The sequence below is a fragment of the Callithrix jacchus genome, chromosome 5 (assembly GCF_049354715.1).
Source record: "Callithrix jacchus isolate 240 chromosome 5, calJac240_pri, whole genome shotgun sequence".
Lineage (NCBI taxonomy): Eukaryota > Metazoa > Chordata > Mammalia > Primates > Cebidae > Callithrix > Callithrix jacchus.
Window position 1 is genome coordinate 103,667,418 of NC_133506.1, and position 12,109 is coordinate 103,679,526.

General features: G+C 42.1%; 2 protein-coding genes across 27 annotated transcripts in view; one reads left to right on the forward strand and one right to left on the reverse strand.

Moving 5' to 3' along the window:
- The window catches only part of EFCAB5 (EF-hand calcium binding domain 5), a 160,258-nt gene that overhangs the window by 147,660 nt on the left and 489 nt on the right, over positions 1-12,109 (reverse strand). For 6 of the 18 annotated variants that reach the window (XR_013535801.1, XM_035303250.3, XM_078373900.1 and 3 more), the window contains exon 1: positions 229-429. The exons of 1 other annotated variant lie outside the window; for it this stretch is intronic. Coding sequence is in view for 7 of the 17 variants with exons in the window: in XM_035303250.3 (XP_035159141.2) it covers positions 229-270 (42 nt within the window). In the remaining 10 variants the exon portion in view is untranslated. Of the gene's footprint in view, positions 1-163; positions 448-4,317; positions 4,383-11,724; positions 11,840-12,109 lie in introns of those variants that run through there. 11 more of the 18 variants (XM_078373907.1, XM_078373904.1, XM_078373903.1 and 8 more) reach the window with 5 other exon arrangements.
- SSH2 (slingshot protein phosphatase 2) overlaps positions 11,516-12,109 on the forward strand; it is a 306,939-nt gene continuing 306,345 nt past the window's right edge. For 8 of the 9 annotated variants that reach the window (XM_078373915.1, XM_035303255.3, XM_078373908.1 and 5 more), the window contains exon 1: positions 11,516-11,755. Coding sequence is in view for 4 of the 9 variants with exons in the window: in XM_035303255.3 (XP_035159146.1) it covers positions 11,693-11,755 (63 nt within the window). In the remaining 5 variants the exon portion in view is untranslated. Of the gene's footprint in view, positions 11,756-11,839; positions 12,034-12,109 lie in introns of those variants that run through there. The other variant, XM_054257054.2, reaches the window with a different exon arrangement.

Sequence of the window (12,109 nt, forward strand, 5' to 3'; positions counted from 1 at the left end):
AGACTTTTATATATAATCAAGGAATGCCAACATCTAGAAACAGGTCTCTGTGACTCAGCTACTATTTTGACCCCCTCTTCAGGATTTCTGTCAAAACCTGATGCAGAATATTTCAACTAAAAAGAGAAATCATTAAATGATAGACTATGATATTACATCTCACTTTTTGCAAGAATATTGAATCTCAAATCTTCTCATAAATGTAAGAAACCTGTGTAGGACAAGAACCTGAGCATGTTTGACTTCCTCTTGAGATGCTGACTTATTCATCTGGACTCCAAAAGATATCCTAAATGGTATAGAAGAGTATTACTAGACCAGTATGAATAACAAAAAGAAATAAAGTATTAATAAACAACACAAAGTACTCCAGAAGATCAAAAATCTCCCTCACTGCTACCCTCACCTCGCCCCACAATTCTATCGAATGATAAATTCTCAACTGCTGAACTTTTCCAACTGTACTACTGTTATGACTGTTGGCTACTGACCAACGCTAGATCAGCGCTCAGGGAGACAAGGAAACGCACCATAGTAATCATCACTATTATCATTAAAAAAAAAAGACAGCAACAGTAATGTAACTGCATTTTTTAACATGATTGCCACCCTCATTAATTTTTGAGATAACAAAGTGAGGTAAAGTGAAACTTTTATGGCTACCTAATTCATGCAAGAAAGGTAGACAGAGAATAGAATAATGGTATCTCTTAAAAAGCATTTTTTGGCAAGGGAGAATTCAAGAAGAATATGACTTAACTGGTTTATTTATTCATTGTGAGGTATTAAAATAAATAATTACCAGATCCCCACTTTACTGCAAATGACTGTAGATTTCACAGATTATCAAATCACTGCCATGCCAAAAATCATCTAAGAGTTTGCATATATATGAGCCAGGTGTTATGTAAAGAGTAAATTATATTCACACAGTCTCTGCCTAGGACAGTTACAGTCTAGAGAGACTGTAATTTGAAATAGTATGTATCTAATGCTCTAGCTTTTTTTTTTTTTTTTTTTGAGACAGAGTCTCACTCTGTCACCCAGGCTGGAGTGCAGTGGCGCAATCTCAGCTCACTGCAAGTTCCATCTCCTGGGTTCAAGCGATCCTCCTGCCTCAGCCTCTGGAGTAGCTGGGACTACAAGAGCCCACCACCACACCTGGCTAATTTTTGTATGTTTAATAGAGACGGGGTTTCACCATGTTGGCCAGGCTGGTCTCAAACTTCTGACCTCAAGTGATCTGCCCACCTCAGCCTTCCAAAGTGCTGGGATTACAGGCATGAGCCGTCGCACCCAGCCATTCCCTTTTCTTTTTATCAACATAACACATCTTCTAGCTAAATAAACCAAAAGTACTGCCTTTGGAGACAACAGTTTCCAACATTTAAAAATGACTGGCTCAAAACTTCTTTGAAGTGCTTACTCAATAATAAATAATAGAAAATAAATTTATGTGATAGATCCTAACTGTATATTCTCACAACCTCATTTCTTTGCTTATGGCGTCCATCTCCTGAAATTGCTGAGAAGCTTTCTTCCATTCCTTTAAAATCTCTTTAGTTTGGATGCACTCAGATAAATTCAACTCAATAAGCCTTTATTGGGTGCTTTCTATATGCAGGCAAATGTTGGGGCTTAAAAGGATTAATAAGACCTGCCGTAAAGAGTTCCCAGTTAAGTGAGGGAAAGATAGGCAATTCAATCTGCCAAGCACGAGAATAGAGGTGCACACAAAATGTTAAGGAACAGAGGAATAAGCAATTAATTTTCCCAGTTAGGGAAGTTTTTGCAGATAGTAAAACACTAGTAAGAAATCTTTTGTGTAAACGAAGAAGGGTATTTGAGGCAGAAGGAACAAAGGAACAAGGATATTTGAAGCAGAAGGGACAAACACTCAAGGTTCAAAAAGTGTTTGAAGCATTCATGTAGCAGATATGCGGATATTGGAGAACTCCCTTAAACCAAAGCCCAATCCAGAGCAAGGCCCTAACTCTCTTCAATTCCGTGAAGGCTGAGAGAGGGGAGAAAACTGCAGAGGAAAAGCTAGAAACTAGCAGAGATTGGTTCATGGAGTTTAGGGAAAGAATTCATGACTTAAAAGTGCAATGTGAAGCTGCAAGTGCTGATGTAGAAGCTACAGCAAGTTTTCCAAAAGATCTAGGATCATCAATGAAGGTAACTACATTAAACAATGAATTTTCCATGCAGACAAAACAGCCTTCTATTGGAAGAAGATGCTATCTAGGATTTTCATAGCTGGAGAGAAGTCAATGTCTGGCTTCAAAGGTTCAAAGGACAGGCTTACTCTCTTGTTTGGTGCTAACGCAGCTGGTGACTTTAAGGTGAAACCAACGCTCATTTATCATTTCAAAAATCCTAGCCTTTAAGAATTATGCTGGGCCGGGCGCGGTGGCTCACACCTGTAATACCAGCACTTTGGGAGGCCGAGGCGGGTGGATCACGAGGTCAAGAGATCGAGACCATCCTGGTCAACATGGTGAAACCCCGCCTCTACTAAAAATACAAAAAAAATTAGCTGGGCGTGGTGGCGCATGCCTGTAATCCCAACTACTCGGGAGGCTGAGGCAGGAGAATTGCCTGAACTCAGGAGGCGGAGGTTGCCGTGAGCCGAGATCGTGCCACTGCACTCCAGCCTGGGTAACAAGAGCGAAACTCCGTCTCAAAAAAAAAAAAAAAAAAGAATTATGCTAAATCTATTGTGTCTCTACCCTATAAATGCAACAGCCAAGTCTGGATGACAGCACATCTGTTTACAGTATCGTTTACAGAATATTTTAAATACACCATTGAGATCTACTGTTCAGGAAAATAGATTCCTTTCAAAATATTACTACTCATTGACAGTGCACCTGGTCACCTAAGCACGCTGATGGAAATGTACAAGCTGATTAATGTTGTTCCTATGCCTGCTAACACAGAATCCATTCTGCAGCCCATGGATCAAAGACCAATTTCAATTTTCAAGTCTTATTTGAGAAATACATTTCATAAGGCTATAGCTTCCATAGATAGTGATTATTCTGATGGATTTGAGCAAAGTAAAGTGAAAACCTTCTGGAAAGTATTCACCATTCTAGTTGTCATTAAGAACATTTGTGATTCATGGGAGGAAGTCAAAATATCAGCATTAACAGAGTTTGGAAGAAGTTGATTCCAACCCTCATTGATGACTTTGAGGGCTCCAGGACTTCAGTGGAGGAAGTAACTGCAGATGTAATGGAAATAGCAAGAGAACTAGAATTAGAAGTGAGGCCTGAAGATTCGAGTGAACTGCTGCAATCTCATGATAAAACTTGAATGAATAAGGAGTGTCATCTTCTAGATGGGCAAAGAAAGTAGTTTCTTAAGAAGGAATCACTCCTGGTGAAGACATTGTGAACATCGTTGAAATGGCAACAAACTTAGAATAGTATGTAAATTTAGTTGATGAAGCAGTGGTAGGGTTTGACAGGACTGACTCTAATTTTGAAAGTAGTTCCACTGTGGGAAAAAGTTATCAAACAGCATCAAATGTTACAGAGAAATCATTCATGACAGGAAGAGTCAATCAGTGTGGCAAACTCAGTTGTCTTATTTATTTATTTATTTTTGAGATGAAGTCTCCTCTGTCGCCCAGGCTGGAGTGCGGTGGCATGACCTTGGCTCACTGAAACCTCTGCCTCCTGAGTCCAAGCGATTCTCCTGCTCTAGCCTCCTGACTCAGTTGTCTTTTTTTTTTTTTTTGGAGACACAGTTTTGATCTTGTTGCCCAGGCCGGCATGCAATGGCATGATCTTGGCTCATTGCAACCTCCACCTCCCAGGTTCAAGCGATTCTCCTACCTCAGCCTCCCGAGTAGCTGGGATTACAGGCATACATCCCCGCACCTGCTAATTTTCATACTTTTAATAGAGATGGGGTTTCCCCATGTTGGTCAGGCTGGTCTCGAACTCCTGACCTCATGATCCACCCACCTTGTCCTCCCAAAGTGCTTGGATTACAGGCGTGAGTTACCGCGCCCAGCCTCAGTTGTCTTATTTTTAAGATCTTGCCACAGCCAGCCCAAACTTCAGCAACCACTACTCTTTTCAGTCAGCATTTATCAACACTGATGCAAGACCTTCCATCAGAAAAAAGATTTTGACTGGCTAAAGCCTCATATGATTGTTAGCATTTCTTAGCAAAAAAAAGTATTTTTAAATTAAGGTATGCACATCGTTTTTTTAGACATAATGCTACTTCATACTTAATAGACTATAGTATAAACATAACTTTTATATGTGCATTGGGAAACCAAAAATTCATGTGACTCACTTTATTGTGATGTTCCCTTTATTGTAGTGGTCTGGAACCAAACCCCAAATATCTCCAAGGTCTGCCTATATGAGGGCCAAAAATATAATTTTAGTCACCACAATAGGGAGTTCCAACCTCTTACCCAGTTCCTTAATTGAAAGGAAAGGTGCGTCCCTTTGAGAAAGAGCTCTCTAGCATTGCCAGTAGTATATACTGAAAAATCTTTCTCTAAGTCTTCTCCACAGAGATTGGTGGCCATTTCCTAAAATGATTTTGTGCTAGGGAAAAGGAATATCCAGATTTTTCAGAGATATCTGAACACTGATTCTAAATTGATATTAATCCTGGGGATACAAAATACCACTTCAGTTCATAAGGTTAAGTGGGGACTTGTGGTGTCCAGCTGCCAGATGGAGTCTTAACTGAAGTTTGAATCACACTGTTTTAGTAGGGCCATAGAATCACCCTGTGGTGACATTAGTTCCTGAATATATAATTAGAACAGAGAAACTAGTAACTGGTAGAATCTCTATGTTGGTTCTCTGATTCTGGAATAAGGACTATTATAGTATGAAGGGCCTCCTCTTGCACCTCCTCTTCCATATGTAGTATCTTTATTGGAGCAAATCAACATAGCCCTTGGCACCTGCTATGTAGCTATTGTTCTAGAAAATGCTTATTTTTCCATATAAATTGGCAAGAAACATCTGAAGCAATATGGTTTTACTTGGCAGGGCCAACAATATCCATTCACAGTCTTTTTTCAGGGCTGCATCCTTTCTCTCGCTTTCTGCCATAATATAGCCCACAGAGATATTGAGCATCTTGACTTCCCAGTCAGCATCACATTGATGAAAGTATGCAGATTGTATCCAAGAAACAGGAAGTAGCAAGGTCTTTAACTGTCTTTAAGAGATATATGCAAACCAGAGGACGGGAGATAAATTCCATTCTGGCATCAATTTTCATATCCATCAAGTGCCAGTTATTAAATTATTGTCTCATCAGTTATTAAATTATTGTCAATTCATCCATTTTTACTCTTCTTTGTTGCTGAAGTTGAGATCCCAAAAATCACATTTCTTTGCCTTACCAGCTGGCTTTGTTATACTATGCTAACTGGGGCACCAGAGGGACAACCCATATCAAAGGGAAAACAAGAGACTTGTCCTTCTTGTTTACCTCCTGACTACTTCTTGTGGCCTTTTGGTTCCTGTGTGCTTCACCTAGTGATGCTTCTTCATCCTGGTAGCAGCATTTCTTTTTTTGGAGCAACAGCTGAATCCAGTTTGCAGTTTTTCTATAGTTGTATAATTTTCATTACTCTAAAGCAACACTATCAGCCATGCAGTGCTCCTGTTTCAGAAATCTGTGTCCCAGACCCCTGGTTGCCATAAAATCCCCTCTCTAAGCTCAGAGGCACTAACACTAGCTGAGCAGCACTTTCTTCTCAGAGACCTTAGATTTAGCTCTGTGGGGCAACTCTTCTAAATTTTTCCCTTTGCTTCTTTTTTTTCTTCCTAGCCCTTAAGATGGGAGGAATTACCTCTGTGATACCTTAGATTTCTCTTTTTACTCTTTTGGTTATCTACTTTATAACTTTATATCTAGTTATTAATTCTTTGATAAAATTTCTTGGCAAATAACTGGTAGGGTTTCTTTCTTTTTTTTTTTTTTTTGAGACAAGTTCTTGCTCTTTTTTTTTTTTTAGTATAATGGGGCAATCACAGTTCACCTCAGCCTCCTGAGTAGCTAGGACTGCAGGTGTGTACCCCCCCTCCTGGCTAATTTTTGTATATTTTGGAGAGATGAGGTCTCACTATGTTGCCCAGGCTGCTCTCAAATTACTGGCCTCATGCAATCTTCCTGCCTCAGCCTCTGAAAGTGCTGGGATTAAACGCATGAGCCACCACACCCGACCCAAGCTGGTGTGGTTTCTATCTCCTGTCTGGACACAGTTAAATAAAGTTAGTAAAGGTTAAAGATTTTATAAAACTTCAGAGAAAATCTAACCAAGTGAAGGCAACACATGACTCAATAATACTGAAGTCACTCTCAGCTCTTATATATTCTATCTGTGCTATATTAATTTATACTGATAACTATGCCCAAGTTGTTTCAAATATAAGGGATTGGATTATCAAAGATAGGATCATAATTTCTTGTCTCTTTTGACTCACTTTTTTTTTTGCTCTCTCTTAAGGGTAGCTATATAAGCTATAATTTTTTAAGTGAAATACTTCATTTGGTATGCAATGAATGAGTTACAGATACATTGCAAGATTGGGATCTATTCAGCCTGAGGAGTTACCTAAAATAACTGGAGTGGTTGATATATCTAGGTAATCTCTAGATCACACTGGCCTGAAGCAGCCCCCCAAAATCAGGGTGTGATAACTTGCCCTGACATACCCATAGTCCTGCTGGTGGACAGCACAATGAAGTTCTTGCCGAGCAAAGGAGTATTATACCACCAGGTAATCACTTTCACAAGACAATTATAGTACACATTGTTACCTATCATAAACTCTCAGCTTTGAAGCATGTTCCAGGTGCCAAAGGAGCAGGACTCACAATTTCAGATAAGGCCAGGAAAGGCAGGGAGGCCTGCTTAATACTACAAATGAACTCAGCTCCCAATCTCTCTTCATATGTATAGAATTCTTCCTTTTGTTTATATCTGATATGCCCTTTTAGTTATGTTCAAGTTAGGTTCAAAATTATTGCTCTAATAACACAATCATACTCTGCAAATTAGACCTTTATCAATATTTTGCAATATATGCTTGACATGAAAAGTGTCTGGATAGATTCTAAATCTAGTCACATTATCACAGAATATTTCCTCATCACATTTGCCAGTTGGGAAATTGGGATCTACAGACAAAGCCAATTGATAAATGTAATGAGGAAGTATCCTGTGATAATGTGGATATATTATCAATTATAATTTATACTCATAAATTTTGAATTGTTATGAAAATTGTTTACATTTTTTATCACCTACTCGAACTGTGAACTAAGTTCTCATCAGTAATGACCACCAAGAATTTGAAGAGATCACTGTTAAACTGTCTCATTCAAGAACTGCATGCAGTCATTTCAATAATAAAATCCTCTATAAAAAAAGTCATGTTTACAGAAGCAATCTCAGGTTTTACATTAAATTTTGAGACAACTTTATTGGGAAACTTATGCAAATTCTATATTTAGTGTCATCCTTAATATGTCTATTTTAGTTTTCTCATTAAAAGTAAGTAATATAAAGAAAACAATTTTTTTCACCAAGCCCCATGTAGTTAGTTGCCTCCAAATCCCCTCTAATTTATCCCACTGCGCTGTACAAATATTATTTCTATGGATGTCATGATGTGAAGAAAAAGGTTGAGGGCCACTGCTTTAACATTTAGATAAGAATTCTTAACCTGGGGTTCCTCGATAGGTGTTAGTAGGAATGAGAAATATGCAAGTACATCTTTCTGGAGAGAAGGTCAATAGTTTTCATCGGGTTCTCAAAGCTTAAGAACCAGATAATCTCAGAGATTTCAAGCTCCGCTATAATTTCACCCTGGAAAAAGTATTGATACAAGTTAAGGGTTAAATGGACTCCAGTGGTACAACCAGAACTCCAGTATCATAGGTGGGAAGAGTGAAAGTGCTGTAAATAGAACTAGGAGGACTTTTGTCTCTTTGGCTCCCTCTTTTGGGACTCCTGCTCTTGGCCTCTCTCTCCACAAACTCAGCTAGAATAGTAAGAGGATTCTAGGATCTTCACTCTATTACAAGGTATCTCCTATCTCAGGTCACCAGAAGACCTAGCAGGAACCAGGGTGAAACCTAGGGAAGAATAGGTATAAGTGGGGCACAGAGCATAGATTTCATCAAATGCTCACTGTGGTCCAGCTCCGTTCACAAAGTGACTGTATTGGGATCTGCAGACAAAGCCTGAAAGCCAAAATCATAAAGAGGGCATTTGCCCAGACCTTCCCTTCTTTGTTTCTACAGAACTTTGTACATATATAAACTTCTCTTGTATTTCTACATATCTCCTTTGGCTCCTAGTAGAGGTAACAGAAGCCATGGTACCCCTAAACTATGCTCTAATTATTTGTTGATGTGTTTTTCCCTGCTAATTGGATTTGAGCCTCTAAGAGGTAGATAAACATTTGTCTTGTTCTTAAAGCAGTGTAGTATATGATACACGTTCAATAAATATTTTCTCAATTATTAGTAAATAAATTAATGAACATGCACCAATAGTTTCCAAATCTTCATTTCCTTAAAAGGTACCAAGAAGATATATTTTCCCTGAAAATTAATAAATTAACTTCCTGATGCAAACCATGTGAATTTGTAACTTCCTGATACAAACCATGTGAATTCAATTTTGATCAGAAATTTATCTCCTTAGATGTGTGGAACAAAAATGTTCTACACTTACCTACAGATGAAACATGTCTTGATCACTAATCTTCTCCTACAATTTTTTTTTTTTTTTTTTTAGATGGAGTCTAGCTCTGTTGCCAGGCTGGAGGGCAGTGGAGTGATCTTGGCTCACTGCAACCTCCGCCTCCTGGGTTCAAGGGATTCTCCTGCCTCAGCCTCCCGAGTAGCTGGGATTACAGATGTGCAACACCACGCCTGGCTAATTTTTGTATTTTTAGTAGAGACGGGGTTTACCATGTTGTCTAGGATGGTCTCCATCTCTTGGTCTTGTGATCCACCCACCTCGGCCTCCCAAAGTGCTGGAATTACAGATGTGAGCCACCATGTCTGACCTACTTCTTTTATTTCACTGGCCATCATTCTTTGTCTTAATAGTAAGCGAAGTAGGCCGGGCTTAGTGGCTCACAGCAGTAATCCCAGCACTTTGGGAGGCGGAGGCGGGTGGATCACCTGAGGTAGGAGTTCAAGACCAGCCTGACCAAAATGGAGAAACCCTGTCTCTACTAAAAATACAAACGTGGTGGTGTATGTCTACTCGGGAGTCTGAGGCAAGAAAATCACTTGAACTTGGAGGTGAAGGTTGTGGTGAGCAGAGATCACGCTATCGCACTCCAGCCTGGGCAAGAAGAGCGAACTTCCGTCTCAAAAAAATACTTAGCTGGGCGTGGTGGTTCACGTCTGTAATCCCAGCTACTTGGGAGGCTGAGACAGGAGAATCGCTTTAACCCGGGAGGCGGAGGTTGCAGTAAGCCGAGATCGCGCCATTGCACTCCAGCTTGGGTAAGAAGAGCGAAACTCCGCCTCAAAAAAAAAGTTATCTTAATTACATAGAAGGCTTTACAGTTTATACTGCACTTTACCATACATTATCTCAAGAATCCTGTGAGTTAGGGTTCCATTGTAGAGATAAAGGAATTAAAGCTCAAAAAGTTCAAGCCATTTGCATACGGTTTTAGAGCTGGGACTAGAAACCAGGTCTTCTGATTCCCACGGTAGTGCTCTTTCTCACTACAAGGTTAATGGGCTTAAGCCTTTCATCTTCCAAAAGAATTTCTTAAGAGAATGTTACCATGAATAAGTAGATAATCAGTGCTGTCGTCCCTGAGTCAGTAAGAAAACCTACGGATTTGAATATTACGTTTTCTAGAATGATATTTTGGTTCATAAACCAAATATAGTTCATTTATTTGAGTTCATTCAGCTTCCAGCTCTGTGTATTTCTTGGCTATGTGTTTAGTTTCCTGTTTTGTCTCCCATGCATTGGTTCAAAGTTCTTACTTCTGAACCTTGCCTTCTCTTTTCCTGTTTACTACGGAGCTCTGGAAAAAACACAGTCAGATTGTTTAATCTGAACCATCCATCTTTGTTTAATTTTGTCTCACAGGCACCCCTGATCACCACCAGGGGGCGAAAGCCTACCAGCTGGCTTCTCTGCACTACACTCTATATAGGACTGTACAGTACAGGGACCCTCAGTGTCTGATTCTTGATGGAATCTCCCTGCTAATTATTTCAACCACAGGGCCCCAGGGAGAGAACAAAGGCTCAGCACAGAGGACTCTTGTGGCATTTAACCGTACAGCAGCCAGAAAGAGCTCATGACAGCCCTGTCAGTTTAAAAGGAGCAACGAGATCCAAGAGTGTTTGAGTGATAAACAGGAGGGGGTGGGTTTTAATAACTGCAAACTCCCGAGTGTGTGTGTTTTCTACAGCTTTAATATGTACGGTGGTATTTACCAGCTCATCCACTCAAACTGAGAAAGCTTTGTCAACCCTCTTTCTTTGTGTAAGTAATCAGTGGTATTTGCATTGTGCGATTTTTTTTTCCTTTTGAGTCTTGATTTTCCATTACATTCTTGGCTTATGTTCTGCTGACAGTTTACCTCTCAGAAAATCATTCCCTTAAAATATCTTTTAATCTAAATTTTTACATAGGTCTATGAAATAATGACATTAGACACGAAGGAGAAGAAAACTTAACGAGCAAATCCTGTTTAATTAAGAGACTGTCTTCACAGCAGGAGGCAAGTGGGAGGTCAATAGAAGGCTGGACCCTCACAACTCAGCGAGCCCGGCTTCCTCGGACTCCCAGGCGCACTCAGCTTCTCTTTCCTCAGGAATAATGAATGAGTCTTTAGACAGGCAATAGAAAGAAGAAGCATGAGGGTACCACCAACCTTTCCAGGATATCAAACGGAAAATGGTTTTCTTTCCAGAAGTCTCATCATAAAACATGGACGGAAGGGTGGTAAAGTTCAGAAAAAGCCCCCGATAACCGGGGCGAAGGGGGTAAACTGGTTTACCCCAGGCCTGTCCGCGCCCAGTGAGAGGGTTTGAAACCCCGCGGAGCCCGTTCCCACCAGTTTGCTTCAGGATTTTCACCTCAGCTGCTTTTTTCTAAGGTTGGTTAAGCTGTGCGCCGCCCCACCCCAGAAAATGGTTGTCTCTCAGGAGTGAGGACTCCAGCGGCCCCCGGCCCTGGGACCCCTCACCCGGCTGGCTCCCCTTGGCCCCTTCCTCCACCCCACTCCACAGCACCCCGCGCGGGCAAACCGCGCGTTTCCAGAGCGAAGGAGGTAACCCAGGAGGGGGCGGCGGCCCGAGGCGCACGCACTCCACCGGCTTCCGGCAACTCAAGGGTTACAACGAGGCGGCGGCGCGCGCTGAGGGGAGAGGCGGTAGCTGACAGGTGGCGCCTGCGCACTGGGAGCGCTCATTGTGCCCCGCAGCTGCCGAACCGCCCGCCCGCCCGCCGCCCGTTCCGCGCGTCAGTTGGCGAGAGTCTGGTGGTGGGTGCGGAGTCTGCAGCCGTTCCCGCGGCCTCCTCCTCCTCCCCGTTCCCTTCACCCCCACCCCGCACCCCTTTCCCCATCCCGGCTCCGTCACCCTCCCGCCCCCCACACTCAGGACAAGAATGCCCTGCCCGGAACAACCCAGCAGCGCCTAGATGGCTTTGGTCACAGTCCAGCGGTCACCTACCCCCAGCACCACCTCCAGCCCCTGCGCCTCGGTGAGTCCTTCCTGGCGGCCGCTCCGCTTGCTTCTGTCACTGCGGCTCCGCTTTGCCTCAGCGGGTCCCGCCGAACCCCACTGCGCACGCGCTGCGCCGCTTCCCAGGCCTTGGCACTCGGCTGCCGCGAATCCCCCACACCCCCATCTTAAAGACGAGCAGCAGAAACTACGAGACGTTGATTTTTGCCCCCATCACCCTGAGCACCTAGCTCCTCACAATCCTCGCCCTGAAATCCCCTGCGGCATGCCTCCCTATGGCTTGAGCACTTCCTTCTGGTAATGAGTCATTCTTGCTTTTCACCCTCCCCCTTCTTTTACCCTCTGTTGCTTTGCTGCAGGGAGGGGACCGGAG